We start from the raw sequence: 25,948 nt of genomic DNA on the forward strand, positions 1-25,948 counted from the left end.
AGACGCGAGCTCACACACACACACAAACTCACGCACATACTCATCTGAGACGCGAGCACACACACACACACACACACACACACACACACACACACACAAACTCACGCACATACATCTGAGACGCGAGCACACACACACACACACACACACACACTTGCGCACATACTCATCTGAGACGCGAGCACGCACACACAAACTCTCCGCGCACATACCAGACGACGCCTCATAAATAGATCGATCTCTGCAACGTATTGAAGCGCGTCCGCGTCCAACGTATTGAAGCGCGCGTGAAGAAAGTGCGGTGTGCGCGAGCCACAATAATCCGCGCCACTGATCGCAGATCGCTAGATCAGAGCGCTAGATCGTCTCTTATTTAACAAACGAACTAAATGAATGCTCTGCTGGTTAACTGGAGATGTTTTGTTATTGGATCATTCATGCCGCGAGATGTTTTATAGGGGGCGGTGAAAAAAGTCAGGCACCGAAATCAGGCACCGAAAGTTGCGTTCTTATTCGGTCTCGATACTACCGTTTACGTCGGAACCGGTTCTCTATTGGAACCGGGTTTCGGTACCCAACCCTAGTTTTGATGGTATTTTGGGTGCTGGGTCATATCGCTATACACCGTACGACACAACTATACAATTTGCAGAAAGAGAAAACCATCAGAAGAGCAAAAACAAAAAGAATGATTAGATGGAGATGGATGACATGTATAGCAGCGGTAAGGAACATTCTTCTGTTTATGATATCTCATACAGCTAGACCTATAACGACAAGACATTACCAAGCAATAGCCTATTGACATCATATCCGGGAGATAAGTCAGTAAATTCGAGTAAAAATCACAGGCTTCGCTTATCCCGTGCGAACGCGCCACACGAAATTCAGATGTGTGTGTGTGTGGGGGGGGGGGGGGTAATTTCTAAACCACACGAGGTCCCCAGATAATACTAGTCCAGTGCGAATAGGACTAAAGGCAGAATTTTTTAATGTGACGTTCTCCTGTGTGTATAAACACACATAGAAAAGAACAGCATGAAAAAACATTCTGCAAAGCATCTCTTTTGCATTCCACAGAAAAACATTAGTGCTTTTTATAATAACCTCCCGTTTATGCTCCGTCAAGGACATCTGATGCGTTTAACGGCCTGAAATCACACTGTAGTGGCTTTACTCTACGGACCAATGTCATTGCTCTTCGTGAGAGAGTGTGACATATAGCCGTTTCTTAAAGCCTTCACACACACACACACACACACACAGAGAGAGAACAGTGATCCATCACACACAAATAATTAATAAATGCCTCTCTTTGTATGCTTCCACTGAGAGCTAATGTTGATTTTCCTATGCAGTCCTTTGACACCGAAAGAGAAAAAGACACTTCCTGTTTTCTCTTGCCCTCTCTGTTGCTCTCTGACTCTCTCTTTCTCTCACCACCTCCCTTCAAGCCTCTTCCCCTTTTCATTTGAAACACAACCGGCCTTTTCTTCCAACCAGAGGACGATGTCTAAAAGAACAGCATCTAATTGACTCAGAGAGACATTATCAATTGAGGCTCTCATGTCAGTGAATCACGGTTGTGGGTCTGGGAGGGCTTTTAAAGGGAAGCCCGGAGGCGAACGGACTACTGGGTGCACGTCTTCACTGAAACTAGCGTCACAGAAACGCACCTCTGACCCCCTCGCGATCGCTTCCTGAACTCAGCGCAGTCAACTACACTACTGCCTTGCACAGCGAACGATTTCCGGTGGAAACTGCAGGAAGGAGAGTCATAGTGAGATTTTCACAATTACTGTCTCTAACCTGAGTGACTTTATTTGACATGCAGTGAGGAGTGTGTGATGATGACATGGTCTGTTGTCAAGCACATACCATGGTTAGGAGCAAACAATTGCTGCATCCCACTTCCAATACTTAAACTACACCCTAAAAGAGCATGGGTTCCCAAATCCATTCCTCACGCCTCCCCCCACACATTTTATAGGCTATTTCTCTCTTATTTGACACGCTCAGTTGAGAGGCGTTCCATTCAACGGTGTGTGCGCTACGAAGTGGACTTACAAGAGTATTTCGTCATCTTTAAGGAAGCTTGTATGCTGTTTGTGGGTGCAAACTGGAAAGCGCATGTGACCCAACTAGGGCTGCACGATTAATCGCAATAAAACCGCACGCGATTTGGCAAAGGCTGCGATTATTTTGTGCGCAGCTTGTCAGTGGAGTGCGGCTGATCGGTAGTAAATACTGCCCCATTTGAGAGCGCTCTCATGCAAACACGATAAATATGCCCCGCCGCAGAAGTACAATAACGCGCATCATTCCAGGAAATCCCTATCGCTGTAGCTGAATAAACAGAAGATTGAAACGCTTTGATTAAACATGAATTATAAACACACGACTGCCTTATTCTGTGTAAGAAGCACATCATCTCACAGAAGGAGGAGCTCAACTGTCGTTATGAAGTGAGTTTGGAGTAAATGCATGTTAGTAAATGTTGTCTGTTGTTGGACAAGAGGTCCATAAATGCTTCTCGTGTTTTGGAAAGATGTTTTTTTCAAATGCACGTTATAAGTGACTCAAACTCACAGTGCTTTCAGAGTGAGCAGCGCTTACAGAGCCGATCATCAATGACAAGCTGCGAAAAAAATAAAATAAATAAATAAATAAATAAATAAATAATCGCAGCCTTTGCGCTTTTAAAATCACGATAAGCCATCTCCATTTAAGTGCGATTACATGTAAATTGCGATAAATCGTGCAGCCCTAGACCCAACAGTTACAAGTCAGCTATCATGATCACGGGTTCAATAAGATTAGACAGTGTATTACCAAATTACATTTATTTTCATATTAAACATCGCAACATACATTTATCATTCATTATAGTGTTTTTGTAGCCTAGAAATCTAGACGCACGCTAGCGGCAGCACATTTTATTTTGCAGCCAGGGTCATCAAGCAACTCTCCGTTGACTTTCGAGCTGGAAAAACCAAACTCTAGTCAGGCCAATCACATCGTGTATAGAGTCGGTGGGCGGGCTTAACATAATGACGGCAGAGTTGCGACGGTTCCGTGTGAATTCCCTGCTACTTGAAAACAAAGAAGAGCTGCTGCTGGCGAACGGGGGTCTTTCAAATCAGCTTTGGCTGCGACTCTGGGAGACTTTTAGTTAAGCTTTTCTTTGAGAAAAGAACAAAGAACGGCACTGAAGTCATTCTTAAAAAAGGAAGATGAGATGTGTTCGTAGTTTTGCAGACTAAAGTTTAATCTATCAGCTAGCTCCGCTGGTGGGAAACGCTCTGGTTGGTTATAGCGCTGTCCTATTGCGTGCAGAGGGAATTTGAAAGACAGCCGTTTATCCCACCCCTCGGATTGAACCCTGCCAATGGTGAGTTCCCAGACCCAACATCTTCATGTGGGTCTGGCTAGCCAGGCTAGTGTTTTTGAATTGGACAGACACGATTAAGTGAAGTTTGTAATTAGCCTAAATAATATTTATATGGAGGTATTATACACATGTATATTAAATAAAAGTACGGTAATTTGTATTATATTTATGTACATAAGAATATTATTGCATCATACCATCAACTCCTCTAATATGCGCGACTTGAGTTTCGTCTGTGTTTGACATTGCAGGATATTCTGAATAAATGCATTTTATAAAAAAGAAGTGAACCTCGACTGATATCCCCTACTCAGGGAGTAGGGAGCAGTGACAACTACGTAGGGACCCTGTCAGCTTCATGCACATTCACATTCAATTTTTATTCGTGTTCGTAGTTCTGAACTGAATCCTCATTTAAAGTGCAATGGGTTGTGGGCAATATCAATTTCAACATACTATGCTTTGGGACACACTCATTCAAATCTCACTCACTATTTAGGACGCCTAGAATTCACACGTGCTTGAGTTTTAAACTCACGGGACGCCACCCTTCCTGCCCCCCAGGGCACACAAATATTTCATCCAAAGGCAGTCGAGAAACAGAGACAGACAATGAGGCTGTTGAGGAAGTCATTGTATTAATAAGCACTAAAGAAGATGCTCCTACTCCACATTTTATGCAGCACAAAATAGTTTAGCCGACTTGAGAGCATTTCTGCATGCCTAAATTAATCCTAAACTTATTTAATCGTCTGATCTGCCACAGGTTTAAATGGTTAATACTGCAAGTGCAGCTTAATGAAATGTTCAACTAAATATGGCCCATGCAAACCAATCTCTAATTCATATTCCCATTGAATCCAGAGAAAAGACCCACATACATTCAGTGAATACAGCATAAGGGTTACAGAACAGGCAGTAAGCAGGTCACCTCTACAAAAGACACTGTGCGCTGTGGGACGTATTTCAACTTGAGCTGCACTGTCCAGGTTCTTTAATAGAGCTTAATGGATGGCCAAATGGACTAGTCTCGATTACAAGAAAAGCAACTGCTGAGGTCAGAACACATTCAATGAACTCTACTGACAATCATAGAGGGGCCAATGACTTGACATTTTTTGCTCAGACCGACTACTAAAAAAAGATTTTAAAGTTTTAAATTGAGGGTACATTTATTTTGATCTTTTGAGGGTTGGGGGGGGGGGGGGGGCTTGACGTAGTTTGGCATACTTGTTTATTGTTATCATTATAAAGAAGATATATAATATAATATAATATAATATAATATATCATTAATATTTAAAAAACGTTTGTCCACAAGTCATGTGGTGCAACCATCATGCAGGAAAAAAATTAAATGACTGTCAAGGTCAATAAAGTTTGTTAAAAACCACAGCTCATGTTTAGTGGTGCGACTCCCCCAAAACAATATTTATGAATTAATAATTCATGCAAATGTTTTAAAAAAAAACTAAAATAATGATTAAGATGTGTAGACTCTTTAATTTGATGGTTACACCACATGACATTTAAGTCCTTAAATTATATTTTTTTTCAAACCACATGAAACATGCTTGTTTTTTAGACTAGATGACTTAACACATTTTTCTATATTTCTCTGTATCATACACACTCTTATTTGTCACTGACCCAGTGATCACCATGCAACTCCAGAGGATGCCAAGGACCCTAAAAATCTTGGGGGAAGCTATTCCCATAAACAAGGCAATTACGAGTCTGGTTCCCAGGAGCCTCGACTATTAACATGATCCCCCTACAAACTCCTGCATTCTCAGCCAGACCCCTGAGAAAAGATCACGCCGTGTCAGTAGGAAGCGGACTGGACACATAAACAGGTCAGGCGTTTCTCAAACTTGTCAGATGCAGGCACTTATCTAGCAGCCATAATGTTTGAGCTCAGTTCAAAGTAGCATTTCTAAAAACAGTTAGTGATGTTAGAAGATTCCCAATGAAATCATCAGACGCGTTATCTCGAGACCCTGAAGGAATTCCTACGAGACCCTCCGACTACAGACAGTCTGACGCCACAGTATGTATAACCTTCTTTATCAGGCAAGAAAATCATCAGCAAAACAAATTTTCACTTTGTGTCTAATTTTAAAAGCGCTGTTGAGTCAACACTCCTGGAGAACGTCTCACTTGTCTAAACCAGGAGGGAGAGGAAAGATGGCCTGCAGATGACACACACACACACACACACACACACACACACACACACACACACACACACACACACACACACACACACACACACACACACACACACACACACACACACAATACAGATGCAAACTCCCACCCACAGAGAAAAACACAATCAATCTCTCAACCACAGGCTTTGATGGTGATTAAGAGGAAATGAGGTAGAAAAAGGGTCAACTCATGAGAAGTGAAGCTGAGCTTGCTACTTCGATGTTGAGGTCACTTATTCTCACTGTGGCAAGGACATTCGGTCTCTCAGTAATAATGGAGAAGTAGTTTATTTCACAAAGGATGACAATGACGTGACATACTGTAAATACAGAAGCGTTTATTTAACCACTAGCACTACTGTAAATTAGTCTACTGGTAGGAATTTCATCAAGTAAGAGCTTCTAAACTGTCCATCATCGTCTCGTCTCGTGCGTTGGGTGGGCATCAAGGGAGATTCTGGGTCAGCAATCAAGACAATCTGATTGGCTGATGTCCTTAATTTCTCAATGTCATCCAAGCTCAGTCACATCCTTCCTGCCCGTATCCAGTGACTGCTGGGAAATTCCAAAAAAAGAACTGCCAATGATGAAATAAACACAATTTTTCAGGATTTCACTGCTTTCTAGTTCTGATTTTACTGAATTTACTGAATTTAATAAACTTGTCCTGAAGGTTAATATGACAATTCATTGCTCTCCAAGAGGTTTGCCTTCGCGAAATAAACCATAGTTTGTCAATACCTTCGCACACCTACTCAAACACTTTGTTTTACAATAAAACAAATCTAAAAGCTAGATTAAATCACACAACTTCAGCCCGATCTGCAGTTGGGCCGAGACAGTCTGTAGATTTGACTGAAAATCCTGTATGATACAGAAGGTGCAGACACATGTTCACCCCCAAGACTCTGATTCCATCTAGCTGGAGGATATCGAGGAGGAAACTAAAGACAACTCAGTACATTGAATCATAGCAACTACACCAGCCAGCTCGAATCACAATGTAATGGAAGTAGCGACAGATTATTTCTTTCGTATTGCAATCAATGAACAATTTACCTCGCACAACTGGGGGTAAGAGACATAGAAAAGGTCAATTAAAATTAATTAATCCTACACACTATCTGTAATTACAAAAATCTCAAAAAAAAATGTAAGTGCAACGTTTCGGTCCCATGACCTTCATCACGTATTGTTCTGAAACGGATTATCGGAAAGAGAAAAAAAAAAAAAATGCAGGGCTGGTACTTGGTTCAATTCATTGGTTGCTGGTCGGATGGACGCAGATCTTATGTGCTCTTCAAGTCGACTCAGAAATATCGTAATTACAATTTCCAAAAACATAAATGAACCAGCAAAGTTGTATACAAGTGGGAAACTCGGAATTCTATGAGTTGCCGAGTTGGAAGGGCATGACAAATTTTTACCCTAAGACTACAGTATTCAATCTAGTCAGAAGATATCAAACATTTATGATATTTTGAGCCACCTTTAGATTGAAAGACTGCATCCAAATAATGTGGGTTAATTTTTCAACAACAGCAGACAAATGAAAACTTAACCAGATTTGATTTTCTAGAATGCCATATTTAGTGTTATGATTTCACCCATTTATTAAAGGGTTAGTTCACCCAAAAATGAAAATTCTGTCATTAATTACTCAGCCTCATGTCGTTCCAAACCCGCAAGACTTTCGTTCATCTTCGGAACAGATATAAAAATATTTTTGATGAAACCTGAGAGCTTTCTGTCCCTCCATTCACTGCAACGTTATTACCACTTTCAAGGCCCGGAAAGTTAAGACATCGTTAAAATAGTCCATGTGTGACTACAGTGGTTCAACCTTAACGTTATGAAGTGCTATTATGGAGGGACAAAAAGCTCTCGGATTTCATCAAAAATATCTTATTTTGTGTTCCGAATATGAGCGAAAGTCTTACGGTTTTGGAACGACATGGGGGTGAGAAATGAATGGCAGAATTTTCATTTTTGGGTGAACTGACCCTTTAACGTAGTAAACCGCATCTGCTATAACATCTCTGGCTACGGTTTACTCATTTCGTCTAATCACTTTGTCACTATTACCAGTTAATTACCATTGAAAATAAATGACTTTCGGGTCACTTTGTCTCTGCACACTGCTGTCAGTGTGAACCCCCCTTTATGTTAAGCATGAGCAATACTAACAGTGATGCTCGACTTAAGCGTATGTTTGAGGAATCTCAATCCAGTCCTGCCTTGCAAGCAGTCGGGATATCTAGATGAAGTATAGCTTTAAATAACAGTCCGCCTTCATGATGTTCAGCAGAACACGTGGGTCCACTTCATTCATTGATGTAATGTTCCCCCTCCCATCTGCAGGTGTGACCCCGAGTGAGCGGCAGACACAGTAAAGCACGCTTACTATACAAACCGTGCATCAAAAATCAACCATGCACCTGCAACCACACTCCCTAACACAAAAGATCCACTTCAATCTTGCATTACTGCAACAGCAGGTCCATTTGGCCCTTTCAAACAACACAATGCATGCATGCAAGCTCACAGGAGGGGCTTGCAGAAATGGAAATGGGGACAGAACACACCCAGACACTGGGTTTGATCTCTAAACTGCTCTATATTCTGGTATCAGAGTCAGACTGACTGAAGGGGATCCAGACAGTTCTCAGACCACCGCCTCGAGTCATGCTCGTTCACTGCTCCTGACTGCTGACACGCGATTCAATTTTACGACTGAATGATGACATTAGTGTGATTGGCAATTCTGAGGATCACTGCAGACGAGGGCGAATCGATTCGATATTGATCTATGGCGATATTACTCACTGGTGTGGGGTTTTAACAAAGGAAATAAGGACATTGAGAAGGAGCGCGCGCGCGCGTCTTTGTCATTATCACCTTGCAGACATTCCTGCATCATCTGATGTCCTTCAGCATTTATGCAAAACTCATATAGCAATTAAATGCACCTTACTGCACACTTGTGTACAGTGCACGAGACAAGTCAAACCTAAATGTAACTTCTGTCTCTATATGCATTATGCATGTAATTATGCATGCATGTAACATGCATGTGGCGGCACATGGAACTATAGTTCGCGCACATCTGTGTTTGACACTTGCAAGAAATTTTACTCTCAACGGGTTGCAATATTGCATCTATGTGCATGTGCATCACCGGGGTCTTACCTTGTGCAGCACACACCCAGAGAATTGCAACACCCTGTTTGTCCTACAAACTCTTTGTTGTGAACGTAAATAAACAGTGCATGATACATAAAACATATATATAATAGCACAAACAGTGTATTATACTACAAACAATGCGAAATGATGGTTGCATATGGGCACAGTCGGCAGATTCTGACAGGCAGGCTTACCTTAAAGAGACCTTGACAGAGCAGTCGTTTTGTGTCGCCATGCTGTGTGTTGTCGTTTCACCTCGCCCGTCAAAAAGAGAAGTGATGCCGCAAAGTTCTCGCAAAGTTGAGCTGAAAACACTGTTGTGCGTTAAAACGCGCGCGACCGCTCCGGTCCGTCAATCAGCGTTACGCAGCCAGACATCGCCGTTCACCTCTGTAATACAGACGAAATCAGCACAGCGATGTAGAAATCGCATGATACATGAGGAACATTGGCATATTTTCTTCTTTCGAGCTTGTATCCTGTCATATGTGCGAGTGGCGCTCGAGCTTCCTTACATCCGAAACCTCACACAGCGTCTGTGTCCTCGCGTTCAATGTGCAGCGCTACTGAGAGAGGTGTGGGCGTGTCCATGCAGCAATGATTGACAGGCCTTTCGACCACACATAGCTGCTGTTCCCGCCTACACGTGGATGTAATTGACCAATTAGAGCTCGGTGTATTAGCCTTTAAAACAGACTCAGCGGTTATAGATTGAACGCAACTTCAGCGGACACGTCTCTGAACGCCGCGTTGAGAAATACGTTCATGTTAATGAATCGGTTCGTTCGAACGCTTCACTGCAAGACAAAAACCCCTGAAAAACGATTCACCAGCCCGTTTAATTCTTAAGTTACCGAGAAATTATTTAACGAATTAACGTGTTAATTATGTTATTTAAGCTATATGTAGCCTAATTCAAATGAATGTGTTTCTCTTAATTAGCCTGTTACATGTTTAAAACTGTTGATCTGAACAAAGAGTGACATTAAAGTAAACCATGTAAATAGTTTGACCTTTTTTGTTCACTTTTTCTCAAATTATGACCGTCCCACAATTGTGGGGACACAACCACTAATAATTTTTTTTTCTAAATGATGTAGGCCTACTTGATAAAGTGAAGAGGTGAATAAGAGACATGTGATGTGTAAGAAAGAAAGCTGATCGAAATCAAGGTAAATGTTACTGAACAGAATTCTTTATTGTGCATCATCTTTAGTCAAGCTTTAATTTGGTCAAATTATGCAAAAATGTTAACAATTATTTGTCTGTATTTATAGACTTAACAAAAAGGTCTCTTGTTTTATTCATTTTGTTTAGTAATGCTCCTGTGATGCATTTTGACAAATTGCGAATCGGTTCAACTGAGTCATTCAAAAGAATCTGTTCAAATGAACGATTCATTCGCGGAACGAAAGTCACATCTGAAACACATTTAAGGGTTGCAAACGAAGAATTGCTCTGGGTTCGAGACTTATGGTTTAAAACAGCCCATTAGTCTCAGACCATGCAAAACAAAACAGAAATGTATGGGATATACATTACCATAATGACAAGCATACTGGCCCTCGGTAACAGATTGGGAAACAAGAGACACTTTTTTTTACAACTTCACTTCTGCTTTCAAAGTGGAACCATAAACTTCAAAGTTAACTGTGTGAGGAACAAAAGCATGATATATATTATATCCTTTTTTTTTTTTTAAATACATAAGCCTAAAAAGAATTTGTCCTCAAATAGAAACCAAATGCAATTGTTTGAGCTTGTAACTTCGATCTAACAATATATATATATATATATATATATATACATATAAAATATATATATATATATATATATACACACATATAAAATATATATATATATATATATATATACACACACACACACACACACACACACACACACACACACACACACACACACACACACTACCGTTCAAATGTTTGGGGTCAGTAAGATTTTTAGTGTTTTTAAAAGAAGTATCTTCTGCTCACCAAGGCTGCATTTATTTGATTAAAAATACAAACAAAAAAAGTAATATTGTGAAATATTATTCCAATTTAAAACAGCTGTTTTCTATTTTAATATATTTTAAACTGTAATTTATTCCTGTGATCAAAGCTGAATTTTCAGCATCATTACTCCAGTCTTCAGTGTCACATGATCCTTCAGAAATCATTCTAATATGATGATTTGATGCTCAGGAAACATTTATGATTATTATCAATGTTGAAAACAGTTATTTAAATTTTTATTTCATGATGCTATAATGAATAGAAAGTTCAAAAGAACAGCATTTATCTGAAATCTAAAGCTTTTGTAACATTAAACACGACCGTTCAAAAGTTTGGGGTCAGTAAGAATTTTAATAAAAAATTTTGGGGAAAGAAATAAAATAAATCAATACTTGTATTCATCAAGGATGAGTTAAACTGATCAAAAGTTACAGTAAAGACATTTATAATGTTAGAAAATATTCTATTTTAAATAAATGCTGTTCTTTTGAACTTTCTATTCATCAAAGAATTTAGAAAAAAATTGTACACAACAGTTTACATTGATAATAATAATGAATGTTTCTTGAGCATCAAATCATCATATCAGAATGATTTCTGAAGGATCATGTGACTCTGAAGACTGGAGTAATGATGCTGGAAATTCAGCTTTGATCACAGGAATAAATTACAGTTTAAAATATATTAAAATAGAAAACAGTTATTTTAAATTGTCATAATATTTCACAATATTATTGTGATTATATAATTTTTTTATAATATAATTTTTTAATTATCAAATAATTGCAGCCTTGGTGAGCAGAAGATACTTCTTTTAAAAATATTAAAAATATTACTGACCCCAAACCTTTGAACGGTAGTGTATATATATATATAAGAGCTCAGCTGTCACAGGAGCACATTACCAGTTGCTCTGAGATGGGGAAAAGCCCTTTATCCAATTCACCACAAAATAATTTCACAAGAACACCAGTTTCCTGTGAGGATTACACTTATCCATGTGGACAGATCGGTTGCAGTCCTGTACAAATAGCAGTTAAAACATAAAGAAGCTGTTTCACATAAATGAACACATGTTGCACAATGCAGGGCAGCCCACAGTCAGAGAGCTTCTGAACCCTATTCAGATGATCAAGCAGTTTATGAGATACAAATCATTCACATAATGTCCCGTCATGACACTGCAAAGGAGGAGAATGTTTACGAATAAACCCCTTTTCTGGATTATTCACTTATGTAAGTGTTATTCAGGGCTTGCATACGAACCTTCCACGCTTGGGGGTTTAAAACATCACATGATGCTATTTTAGAGACTTAGGAGAGGATTGTTTTTGCGGTAATTTGGGTAAGCCGATGTTTTTTGAAAATGCCTCCTTACAGTCTTTCACCTTTCACCTTATTTTTTGCATCTACATGTAAACATAGAAAATGTTTCAATTCTGAATGTGTGTGTGTGTGTGTGTGTATATATACATTCAGAATTAAACATTTCCTGCATTCCTATAATACCCACACACATATTCAGAATATTTCTGACAAGCAGAAATCTGAAACTGATGGACCAACAGCAGAATGACAGAAAATGTGACTTGCATTTTCATTTTTCTTTGATGTTTCCATAATCCCTTTTGCGCAGTTTGCTATATTTAGCTTTGAGGTCATAAGCTGATTCAATTTCACATTCTTTAATCAACTTTTTCTGCTCTCTGGAAATGAATAGTAGATTATGTAGACAGTTTTTGCTATATGTGTCCATGGGTTAAGAAAGGACTAAGCCCGATTCATTCAACTCGACGAATTTTAACTAATTAAAGTTGCAGTGGAGCTTTTGACGACAGCGTTCGCTTGCGGTGTGTGTTTACGAGTCCCGGCACACTTCACACTAATGGTCGCCCCACACCACACAAAAGCTTCATATAATAGCCAGGAGTGGAGCGGTGCGGTTGACTCGTTCAGCGCATGTCTTTGTGTGTGTGTGTGTGTGTGTGTGTGTGTGTAAGGGAGTGTGTGTGTGTGGGGGGGCAGATTAGCCACAGTCCATGTCTGTTTCTATCCTGTGAATACAGTAGCCGCACATTTGGGTATAGAGCGAGGGAACGGCCAGGCACAGAGTCAGCTGACGGCTCTGACTTCATCTAGGTCAGTCTGCTGTGTGTGTATGTCTGTGCCCCTGGGCTACACACACACACACACACGTTCAACATATACAGACTCCCTCATCCGTCCCCAAATTACATCCATCCTCCCCCCCCAGCAACATCACCATCTGTGTGGGAAAAGGTCCTGCCAAACACCCAGGTTCCAGCCCAATGTTCACTTCATTCGGCCTAATGTGAAAAGTAACATGAAACATGCTGACGGTGTATTTCTACAGTAAATAGAGCGTTAAGGTGGTGATTCATTAAAAAATGAAAATGCTGTCATTATTTACTCACCCTCATGTCGTTCAAAACATATATGACTTACTTTCTTCTACAGAACACAAAATATGATGTTGTAAACCAAACCATTTTGGTGACTTCCATCTCTCAAAATATCCTCTTTTACGTTCCACAGAAGAACGAACATCATAAAGGTTTAAAACAACATTAAGGTGCATGTATCTTGTGAAAAAGAGGTGTGCTTTATTCTATTGAATGTGCTTTACTTCAAATCCTAAAAGTATATTATTTTTTGTTTTATTACTTGCAGGTTATATAATAATGATGAAATAAAAGGCCAAGTAAGTGTAATTCAGAGTGCACTTTCATGTTTCTTGACACACTTAAGTATGCTTTTAGAAGTGCACTTCGTAATAATGTCAAATGTAATCTTTGCCACGCTTTAAAGAAATACACTTATTTTGACTAACATACTAACGTAAATTCTTGATTATAATTTTAGCTGTAGTGTTAAATCAATATTACAGTATTGCAAGTTAAAATATTCTAAGTGTACTAAATGTAATTAACTTCATCATTACAAATGTGTAATTACAAATGTATTTTAATAAATACATGACATACAAATTTCAATAGAAAATAATTACATTTAAGTTTATTTTAGTTATGCTTGCCAGTACGTTTGGTTTGTTAACATTAATGTTTTTACGAAACATGAACTAAGAATAAACAATACTTCTACAAGGATATACAACAATAGTCCAGACAAAGACATGGGGGATATATGACACTTGACTACCTTATCAAACAGCTAATAATGTGACACAAACCATGTTCCCGTTCTCCATCTCAGTCTGCCTTCTAAAATCAGTGTCCTTAGAAACGCTTTGAACATCGTAGAACGTCAATGGAGAAAGGCATATAGTTCGTCATAACATCATTTACATAATTCTCTCATATATTGCTTTAATATTATGATTTTTACCACAGGGTCTTTTGCTGAGTATTTTCTCCTTAAAACGGCAGTGAACCAAAGACAGTCTCAAAAACACGATTTGAAATCGCTGGTTATTCTGACGTCACAAACTACCTTGTAACCAATCAGATCAACGTGTGATCGTCAACGAGTGGATCTCTGAGCTGAGTGAGTGAGTGGAGGCGGGGCTCATTTGCATATTCATAGAACCTCGTATACTAAATGAGGCAAGGGTGTAGAGTTACATAGTATTATTTTACAGAGTTAAGTTTTTTTTTTTTTTTTTTTAAGGAGTAAACATTTAAATATGCATCAAAGATGAGTTTTAAGGGGTAAAATTATTGACTACAGGGGGACTTTAAGTATTCACTAAAGTGTACTTTAATTTTATTAAAATTTTTTTACAAAAGCTCACTTTAAGTGTTTTTCCCCGTAAAGATTTGTCGCCAAAGATTCTCCCAGCCAGCGCTTTGTTAGTGGACTAAATAAAGTGCTAATCTAGCTAGCGGCCACTTACCCGTCTTTCAGATAGAACTATTGGACAAATGTTATGCCATCTAATTAATATTCATGAGGCAAGCTGAAACGGTTTATAATGAGTCCCCAACAATTTATAGATTGTTTCGCCCTGATGTGCCAAGAAGCATTATAACGTTTACGATTTATGTGTTTGGGGGCGAATGTTTTAAATTAGCTGTGTTTTTATTAGCTTGCCCTGCTAATCAGTTGCTTGTTCTGTGCAACAAATGGCGTCTGGTTTTCATAAAGGAGGGGAATAATTACGCCGTCGAATGTTGACAAAGGCAAAGATGGTGTGATGAAGGCACAGTTGGCGGAGGGGGAAGTCAATGGTCGGGTCGGTCTGGTGGTCAAAAGAGTGTCTCTTCAGGGGTCCTTCATTCTGTGTCGCGTGCTGTTTCACCACACATACCCCTTTTTTCAATAAATTCTACAAATGAGCATGACAACTCGTGTTTAACATGCACCACAAAGTGCTACAGAACTTGACCCTTATAGAAAGGAATATTTATGACTGGCATGTTTTATGACTGGCAACAATACAAAAAGCAGCATTGTAATGGACTGAGAACTAAACATTGATGAATTATTCCACAAGTTTGCAAGTACCTGAGTTTTGTGTGAAAGTTTGCTTGCATCAAGTTCCATTAACACCTTTTGAAGAAACTCAAAGGTGTACATGAGATCAGATGGATAGCTCAGATTCATTCAACCTTAGTGCACAAGCCTTGGTGACGTCTCCTGGCTGCCGAAGCACTTTCTCTCCTTCAACAAGGATCCCAACATCCAGCGGTGGTTGTTCAGGTCCTGCACCTTCAGCTCGGACAATGACAATTCCAGTGACTGTATTAGCCATGTCTCTCTCAGCTTTCTCCAAGTCATTGTCCTTAAACAAACAACAAAAGTTAAACCGTTTTAAAACATGAAACTTTCTTTGACAACAACACTTCCTATATTAATATCATAATAGCTTTAAAACATTTACAGTCACCTAAAGGGCATCATGTGGCAAGCTTTTCTTGTGATCCTGCTGCCTCTCATGTGTTCAAGTGCTTTTTATACAGTTCAACGCAGACGCACAAGCTGTTGTTGTTGTAACGAACAATAATACCTGCTTGTGACACTTAAAGGGGGTCATATAATGCCAGTTTTGTACAAGCTAATATGATTCTTTAGGGTCTAAATTAAAAGTTTGTAATATACTTTAATTAAAAATTCTCATTAGTATTGTAAGAAAACACTCACTTTACCAGGTCAAAAACAGCTCTGTTTTCAGCACGCCGTTTAAGTGCATGTGTCTTTAAATGGTAATGAGCTTTGCTGACCCCGCCCCTCTGTTCTGTGCGCACACTGTTTGTAATAATAACACAATAACCATAGCGCGTTGTTCATTATAAACGTGGGATTATGAATTATATTGAGAACGTTGTACATAGAAAACATGCCGTAATGTACCCTGAGTGTAAACAGCCGCATTAATCGTGAAGCGTGCAAGCGATTTGCAAAGATTAATATAAATATTAATATAAAGGTTAATAAAACATTACTTCTTCTTCTGGAGGTTCAGCAGGAACACGTTAGTACCGATCCTTTTTTTCAGGAGCAGCTTCTAAGCAAAACCAGCTTTACTGACCCTCGTTTGTAAAGCTGTCTGGTGTGAAATGATTCGTGCAAACATGAAAGCATGGACGTTGATCGTGGGGAATCCCCGCGTCAATGCTTTGGGCATATTCCCTTCAAAAACAAAACTCAGCCACTGCTCTTCAGCGGTTCGGATTTAGGAATATCAAAATGACTGCTGTGTTCCTTATTACACCCAAGAACAGAACACCACAATCGCTTAGACGCCATTCTGCTCCAGCATATCAACAATGCACTATGATGACAGACAGCTTTCTCACGAGGGAGGGCGGGTCTGTGTTGAAACGCTGCTGTCAATCAACAATCATGGGAGGGGCGTCGATTTTGTGACGTCACAAAATCGAACGGCTTGATTTGAGAGGGGGTAAAACATATAAGGAGATAAAAAAAAAAAAACACTGGATGGATTTTTATCATTTTATGGTGGTTGTGTTCAGGCACTGCCAACACACATTTCAGTACAATCAACTTGTAAAAGTGCATGTACCATTATAGGTCCTTTTACAGTTGGTAAACATGGTGACGTATTTGTGTGGGCGGGGCTTAGCTGGAGGCAGAAAGATCCCTCTGGCCGCTTCACTAACGTTAGTTTGCCAGTTTGTTAGCTTGTTTTTTTTAACAATGACTGGAGAAAATCCAATTTTATCTTAATGTGCAAGGTCACTCACTGTCCAGGACCACGATTGTTATTTGCAAAAGTTCATTTTAACGGACGGAACCAGATTGGCCGACCCGTACACGCTCAGTCAATGGACGATCTGACAGGATTAACGTTAACGCTACCAACGGTTGAGTGGCCTGACTTCTACACCTGCCCGATAGAGAAACCGAGGGTAAAGAGAAACTGAGGGCATATAAATCTTTAGATGCCTATAACTATGTGCTGAATGGTCATGTAAAGATTTGTGTGTGCGATCCGCAGTTCTGCCTAGCCAGCGCCAAGACGACAATGTAAAGAGTGACGGTGCAATTTTAAAGATGTGGATATTTTCTAGAAATAAAAATTCCAGATACAGCATACTCATTTTTCATCGATTCTTGCACCCAACAACACAACAAGATGACATTTAATAATAAAAATAATAATTTAAGCTCCTTATTATGTAGCCGAATCTGTGCTGGTTTGTATTGGCCGCCTCCAGTTTTCCGTTTGTTTTGCCTCCAGCTAGCGCCGTGACGTAACTGTGACGTCGGCGCAAAAGGGGTCTATATGACCCCTTTAATGAAAATACCCCGCATCTAAGACTGAATAACTAAATATTAAGAATAAAAAAGAGAAAAAAAAAGGAGAGCGCATTTTTTTAAATATGTGTTTTAGATCACATACAGTATATACATATATATATAGGCTATATATATATATATATATCAAGAATTTATTTCTTACTAGTTGAAATTCCAATTTCACATCAGAAACACAATTCTAACAAATGACAATGTTAATTTCTGATAACATGAATGTGATTGTTACTGTAAAAAAGCCATTTTAGATATCTGAAATTACTCTCCTAATTATCTCTCATGGACCTGTTGAGGCAAAAACAAGTAACTAACAAAACAGCATCAGGCATAAGAGACATCAGGATCAAATTGTTCTTAAAAGATATTTATTTCTTGCAAGAAATGTTCCCAGTCTGCCCACAGACCAGCTGCAGACAGAGTGAGACCCAGAGCAGAGATGGGCCCGCATTTTTATAGTGTTATCTCTTTCAAAAGCTATCTCTTACAGCCCCCACTAAACAAAAGACACAGAGGAACCCCTGTGGCTCCCCTAACCCCCTAATCTTCTCACCTCTGAGTCACACACACACACCCTGCAGCTGTATTAACATCATAAAATAAACTCAAAATACAGACAAATGAATGTATGGCATTCATTTGTTAAATCATAAAATAAAAACAAAAGAAAAGATTAATTTTTTCCTACAACAATTCCTCCTCTTTATCATTCTCTGATAAACTATATATAAAAATTCAGCCTTCTAATTTTAATTAAACCCATTACGCTATTAAATCTTCAGAATAGAATCAATTCAAGTCTTTACATAAGACTAGAATTAATTCAAGTTTCTTACATCACAGTTATGCCCTTCATGTCTTATTCTCGTATACCTGATCACTCTACTTGAACTTTGAAAAAGTAAAAAGCTTGTATCAAATAAATAAGCATTTTGTCTGAAACCGGGCTAAAAATGAACAAACATTGTTATCGCATTTTCCTGGTTGAGAACCAGACCCTCAGTCATCCCAGACATAGCTCAAAGCATATAGTAAGAAAAACGTAAATGATTATAATTGCAACTTCCGTCACTCGTACCATCTGCATATTTTGTTCATCCCTAGGATAGACTGTACCCATTAATAACAAAATTATCAGAATAACACATACAATCATAACACTATGTATTTGTATATGTAGTTTTTTCAATTAATCACAATATTTTGTCAGGAAATGGTTTTACTTCTAAAGCTGTATTTAATTAAAATCTATTTAATAAAATCTAACCCGACTTTTCCATTACATACCGTTTTTTTTTTTTTCTTATCACCATACTTCACATTAATTAATAAATCTTCTACCTGAAAACACATTTTTTCTTTGCACAAGTCAAATGATTAGATTTATATCAATACTAAGCCCTAATTTGATTCAATCAAATAAAAATCACAAAACTTTTCTTCAACCATTAATTGGTCAACATTTTCTCCAGATATGTTGATCATCTCGTTGCCTCATGGACGTTCCATCTTCACCAATATGACACTTTGCATGCCGTAGAGAGGATTTTTCCAACGTTGGCGGGGTAGATAGTTTCTAGCACATATCATTGATCCCCCACTTTATTCTTTGCGTTTGGCGTTTTGGGTTGCTGACGTTGGTTGGTGTGGTTAAGGTCAGATGCTTCGACCCAGGTCTAACACTCTTCAATCATTTTCAAATCCTTACAAGATTTTCCCTTAGATCACGATCGCACCCCCACTGGAATGAGTCATTTACTGTCTGCTGTCACCTGCGAAAGCAGACCTTAAGTGATTTTGTTAGTGACCGCTTGTCTTGCCGTCCCTTTGGTGTGACCTGTGAAATTTTCAACCTGAAACATATCACCGGATAATTTCTTGCTCATTGAATAGCACTCGGGGTCCTTGTCCCCTAAAAAAAACATTCAACCCACGTTGTTCATGTTAACAAAAAAAAGTACAGAATCAGTTCTGTTTGGTTCCTGACATCCTGCAAAATGAAAAATGTTAAGTTATGCGCAAGGTGCCCCCCCTGAAGAGTTCAGGCCCCCCCCCCTGAAGAGTTGAAAGGCTCTTGTCTGACCATTTGTGTGTGTGTGTGTGTGTGTGTGTGTGTGTGTGTGTGTGTGTGTGTGTGTGTAAAAGTCTGCATCTTCTGTAAAGAAAAACAAATGTTGAGGTTATTGTCACATAGTTTTCTTTTGTCTGCTGTGCTGCCCCATCTGCCCTGGCGTTTCCTGTCGAAACAATTCTTGTTATTAGCACACTTAAAATACAAACAATGCACACAATTAAACCCAATGTCCTCCCAACATTTATCTTCCCACCTGTGCGATGGTTTTCAGCAAATGTGAACCCCTTGGTAAACCAGATCTGGCTGGTTAAGACAAATAAAGTTCTTCTACCCCTCCTGGACTTTCCTGAATCCAAATTGTCCTTCTGACCCCCTGAAGAGTTGAAAGGCTCTTATCTGACCACCAGTGGGTTCCTCCTGGACTTTTACTGTCCTCACATACCGATGAGGTCAAAGCTAGATAACCTCTCAGCCTGCTGTGAAGACAGTGGGTTTAGCCCCCCCTGTGAGGCCGAAATGTCTTTGTTTGTGGCCTGAATACAAATTATCCATACTAAAAAGTTCAAAGACTCATCTGACCACTTGTTTTACTGTGCGTTCTCTTGTTCCCGCCACGAGCATATTCATCCTCCTCTTTATGCACGACACTCATCTCGTGCATAAATTTAACGTAATAAAATTCTCTTACTTTTATCAGACGTCCATAGTGACTTCCATTTCAAGGTACACATTTACATTCTTATCAGTTCTTGCTTTCCCTCGGAAATTTAACCCATGACCTTGGCGTTACAGGTGTCACACTCTAATGTTTGAGCTACAGGAAAAACTGCAATATTTGTTAATATTTATTTGGTAACATTTGTTTTGGATAAAGTTTGCTAACCCAAACGTTGTCCTTAACTAACGCATACTGTTCAAAACATGAATTAACACTCACACTCATCCCTGACTATGAACCGCTCATATTTCTTATTTATATATTTTCTCTAAAAATATTTAAATTTTAAATGACAGTTTAACCTTACATTTTCCTGTATCTTTTATCTAATGTTTTTATTTATGGCCTCTTAACCAGTTTCAAAGCATGTCTGTTCATTATTCATTTGATTTTAGAAAAGTCAGCTGGATTGTGTTGGTGCATTATTACTTTGCTTCAGCTTTCTTTGGCTGACTGATAACAGAAAGACAGACAGAGTATCAAGCAGTCTCTCAGCAGTCCACTCAAGCAGTCTCTTTCTCTCTCACTATAAGCAAATAATCTTTTCAACAGCCTCCTAGGACTGTAACTAAAATAATCATAGTCATAGTCAATCCTTAATAGTTCACAAATGTCAAAATACAAATATTTGACTCAAATTAGAACCATTACAATAATCTAAAATACATTATGCTATGATCTTTTCTAAGGTTATCTTTAGTTTAAATACTCAATTCACCTAACCTTCGTTTTTTTCAGAAATTTCTCTTGACTCATCACAAGCTGTTCTCATCTTTAGCCACCACCATGTCTAACGACCTTCAGAAGTTCAAAAATTTTCTTTGCCCATAAGGCAACCAACATCATGTTCCTTATATAAATTAATACGTCTTGTTACGGTCTCCACAACAAATAATGACAATCACCTCACGGTCTCAGTTGGCTCTTGAAAGCCTATTTCCATTAGCTCTTAAGCAATAATTTTCTTTTCTTCAGGGTGTTGTCTCCCTGGCATAGATGCAGACACGTCACAATGGAGGACAAGCCATACAATCAACGCGGTTTCTTGTGAGTGGTATAGGGGCTCACATTTTCTGGGGCAGACTGAACTTCTTACAGCTCATCTCGCCTCTCAATGATCTGCTGAAGCTGATCGCCACTCAGTCAATCAGCGCCACTCTCATATCCATCTCACATAAAAACACCTCCATCAGGAAATGCCCAGTGTTTTTGCGTGATCCTTCTGTCTTAGGTTGTCCTTTTGGCCTTAAGATCTTACCCGTCTTTGAAGTAATCACTCGTACACACTGGTAACCGCTTTTCCCCATTACAGAATCTGTGACCGTTTTCTTCAACATAATCTGTTGTTTTCTGGAGCTTAGGAAAAGGCGCATTCAAGAGTCATCAGAGCCATTCGGACTGCCTACTAGTGTTAAACATAGGGAGACGGATTAATAACAGCAGTATTTAATCACTTAAATTCATTAATCATTTTAAAGGCAGCAACCTAGCTGCTTAGATTATACTCAGTGAATTTAGATCACAATCGTACATTCAGTGTACTGTTACTTCTGTAGCCGGAGCCATCAGCCCTGTTTTATGGTGGAGGCTAAAATGAGACAGTCACTGGTCCTAAAATAAACAAGTTCAAAACAGTATTATTTTAAAGACTTCTTTAAAGTCTTTCAGTTTTACTTTTAAAACGTTTTAAGTACAAATTGCCCTTTGAATGGCAATGATTTCCTTTAACATCTCTGTGTCTATGATTTTCAACTGAAACACTGTGCTTTACACAGGCTTAGACAACAGCTTTCAGCTGACATTGAATGAGAGAGAGACTCTTGAGGCACTCAGGACTGATACACTGCATTTTCATAAACTTTTAACTTCAGACTTTATCTACCATCTTAAGGCATCTTTTCCATAAATTACATGTATTGTAATTTAGACATTACAAATTTCCACTCAGAATGAGTCTCTGTTGCACTGAAACTGTGGCAGTTTCAGTCACAGCACATACCAAATTCAGATAAGCAAACCTGTTTTGGCCAATTCACAATCTTATCTTTTGAACCCAAAACATCGGCTGTTAGCTCTTTTCATAGTCAACAACAAGCTTTTGTTTAATCAAATGCCTTCTTACACATTTTACATTTAGCAACTGTTAATCCTGTAACACTGCTTCTGCTTATTTTATCTTAAAGAAATAAGAATTATTCTAGTTCTTAATAACGTTTAAAATTTCATTTCAATTTTAGTTGTCAGGTTTTCAATCACCATAATTTAATACCTGACTTCAGTGTTTTCTCTAGGAGTTTATCAACCTGCTTCTATGATTCATACTAACTTTTGAGGCTGCGCTCTCTGCTTTGTCATACATTTTATGATTATCACTATAAATCATTCGTTAGATTTGTCTCTCTATATCATCGCATTTTACAGTCACTGAATGACTCCGCTGACCGCAATAAAACACTCTTTGTTATTCTACCTACAGTCTTATCCCTGTGGTCTTTCTAACATCTCCAGCTTACTTCACACCCCTGAAGCAGAGTGTTCTTATTCAGGAAATGCAAACAGAGCCCCTATTAAGTTCTCTGCATTTTCCCCCACTGTCCGCTGCAAATTCAATTACAATAGCCGAATCACAATCTTCATCATATTAACACTGATCTACTTTCTAACCCATATTAACACAGACTTTTCTTTAAATTTGTGTTAGTTTGGCACTTTCTTTGTTTGGAGCCAGTCAAAGTTGATCTTTCCAATCAGAATCAAACTTTTACAAAAACATAATCTGCAATTCTCTTTAAACTGAGAGCTTCAGAGCAGAGCTGCTTACAGCATTTGCTCTCTTTTGTATCAGGACTATTCAGTTATTCTTCATACAGTATAAAGAAATTTAGCATGTCATTAATTTCATTAACACTGGTTTGATAGCTTATTCAAATGGTTAGTATGCAGATTCAACTTAATATTATCATTATTCAGTCCCACTCATCTCTACTGTTCCACAGAAATCACAAGATTCCTCAAATCTTGTTCTCAGTCTCTAAATTACACAGACAGCTATCCTAACCGCTTGCACCTTCAACTCTTGTTATAAAAATATGGCAATCTACTCTTAAATAACCTTGTTTTCATAACATTAATACAATAAAGCACATCCACATCATTATTATTGGCAGAACATCAATTTTCATAAGCGACATGGAAAATCAAAATATTCTAAGCGGGTTTCACAAAGTTTCTGATTAACTTTAGTCATACGTGTCTAGGGAAATTATCTCCAACCCATAATTTCCTTTATAAAACAGACAATGTCCTTGTCTTTCAATGACTTAATTTCAACAAAATATCTGACTTTGTACATTATTGATTTCCCAAATCTTCGGACATAGCTGTCTTTACATCTATCTAATTGTGTTATCATCAACAACACTGATTACAAATCACGTACATATTAACATCCAGAAGCTGGGTTGAACAAGCAAGCGCTGTTGCTATACTCCCAGCATAGCTGGACCCTTTAGGTTCAAAAGACAATGGTTGTCAAAATAAACATCATTTCAATAATTATTTTATCTCTAAAATATAGAATTTTTTTCCGTTCTGCTTAATGAAACATTCCTTATCTTTATATCATGTTAATCCCTGTTAATCATACTCAATGCCTTATTTTTATCTAAAACTCACTTTTCATATCCTTTCAACTTGATTTGACTTAATCAGGCGTTCATAAATATGAATTTTATCTTCCCCTACATGCCAGTTTCCTCTGTATCTGTTCAATCCAACAATTCACTGTTTGTATTTTCCATCAGGAAAAACTCTCTTTTCCCTACATGCCAGTTCCTTCTCCTATCGACTCTGTTCTCTTTTATCTGCTTCTTTTCCATCCAACAATTCACTGTTTGTTCACATTTTTACACTCATGAACAAACTAACGTTACAACAACTCTTTGACTAGTAACGGATAAATTGGCACTTCAGAAAAACCCTGTACTTTTGCACAATCTCATACGCTCATCATTTACAACACTGCTCAAATCATCAGTCATAGCTTTGCTCAAAGTTTCATCAGACACACAAAAAGATTTGCAAGCAGTTTCTTCATTGCAGATAGCAGAAAGAAAATCAGTGTATGTGTTTGTGTGTGCGTCGTGTGTGCGTTTGTTAGTACAAATATTTTCACTTCCCCTTTGCTTAACAATCATCCGTTTCCCAATTTCTTGCATGCATTTCTGGCTGTAATTTTTCCATTTTACAGAAAACCGGTGTGTAAAAATGGTCTACTTTACTGTTAGATGACTCCATTTTGGCTGAATCTCCCTTCTGGATTTCACAACTTCGACACGTGTCTTACAATATCTGTCAAACGTCTTCGACAGATCCGATCTTTTTTCGTCACCCAAAATCGGTCGGGTTTCTGTAATTACGTTCCACTCAAAATCTTCCCATAGGCCTAAGCACTTTCTAGCGCTCTATTAATTCTGATTTGATGTGGCTCTTCCGTCCACTTGTAAAAAAATTTTTCTCAGGTTACAGAGATTTTGAGTAAAACTAACTAATCAGCAATTGTGATTATCTGAATCACCTGTGGCACTCCCGTCCACCAACGAGCTAAGTGTGGAAAAAACCGATCCGAAGCTACTTCAATTTCTTCCCCAAACAATTGTGATTATCTGAATCACCTCTTCGCTCGTACCAAAGCAAAACTCAGCCAAAATGGTTCACGTTCACTCACAGTCATATCAGATTACACCACACAAAATAAAATAATTTTAACTGTCTCTTACCCGAGATGCTTTTACTGCCTCCGAGTTCTTTCTGAATCCAGTGGGTTCCTCCCGGCCCTGATAGCAGTTTTGGCTCTTCTCTCTCAATTCGGCGAGGTAAGACTAAAGCCTTTTGTGCTTTAGGGTGATCAGTCCGTCAATCCGCTTTCTCAGGGCCAGAAGAAACCTCATGGATCCCACGTTTCTGACACCAACTTGTAGAGGCAAAAACAAGTAACTAACAAAACAGCATCAGGCATAAGAGACATCAGGATCAAATTGTTCTTAAAAGATATTTATTTCTTGCAAGAAATGTTCCCAGTCTGCCCGCAGACCAGCTGCAGACGGAGTGAGACCCAGAGCAGAGGTGGGCCCGCATTTTTATAGTGTTATCTCTTTCAAAAGCTATCTCTTACAGCCCCCACTAAACAAAAGACACAGAGGAACCCCTGTGGCTCCCCTAACCCCCTAATCTTCTCACCTCTGAGTCACACACACACACCCTGCAGCTGTATTAACATCATAAAATAAACTCAAAATACAGACAAATGAATGTATGGCATTCATTTGTTAAATCATAAAATAAAAACAAAAGAAAAGATTAATTTTTTCCTACAACAGACCCAACCCCGCCCCCCCTAAAACATTTTTTTCCTTTACTGAGATCCAGGCTGCTTTTTATTAAATCTTTATTTTTAACAGTCAGATATGATAAGAAGAGTTGTGTTCCCCTGTGGCTAAAGGCAGATGCTCATCCCGTCATGTGTTTCGCCCTCAGGTGGAAGTGAGCTTTGTCTATTCACTAGGCAAGGCAAGGCAAGTTTATTTATAGCACATT

General features: G+C 38.7%; 1 protein-coding gene across 1 annotated transcript in view; it reads right to left on the reverse strand.

The window, feature by feature from the left end:
* Nucleotides 1-9,353, reverse strand: part of kif21b (kinesin family member 21B) — a 100,034-nt gene extending 90,681 nt beyond the window's left edge. The window contains exon 1 of the mRNA XM_082155315.1: nucleotides 8,985-9,353. Within this exon, the coding sequence (XP_082011441.1) occupies nucleotides 8,985-9,025 (41 nt within the window). The 5' untranslated portion in view covers nucleotides 9,026-9,353. The remainder of the gene's footprint in view (nucleotides 1-8,984) is intronic.
* Nucleotides 9,354-25,948: the final 16,595 nt, after the last annotated feature.

The sequence above is a fragment of the Leuciscus leuciscus genome (assembly GCF_965113295.1).
Source record: "Leuciscus leuciscus genome assembly, chromosome: 23".
In the NCBI taxonomy this organism is placed as follows: domain Eukaryota; kingdom Metazoa; phylum Chordata; class Actinopteri; order Cypriniformes; family Leuciscidae; genus Leuciscus; species Leuciscus leuciscus.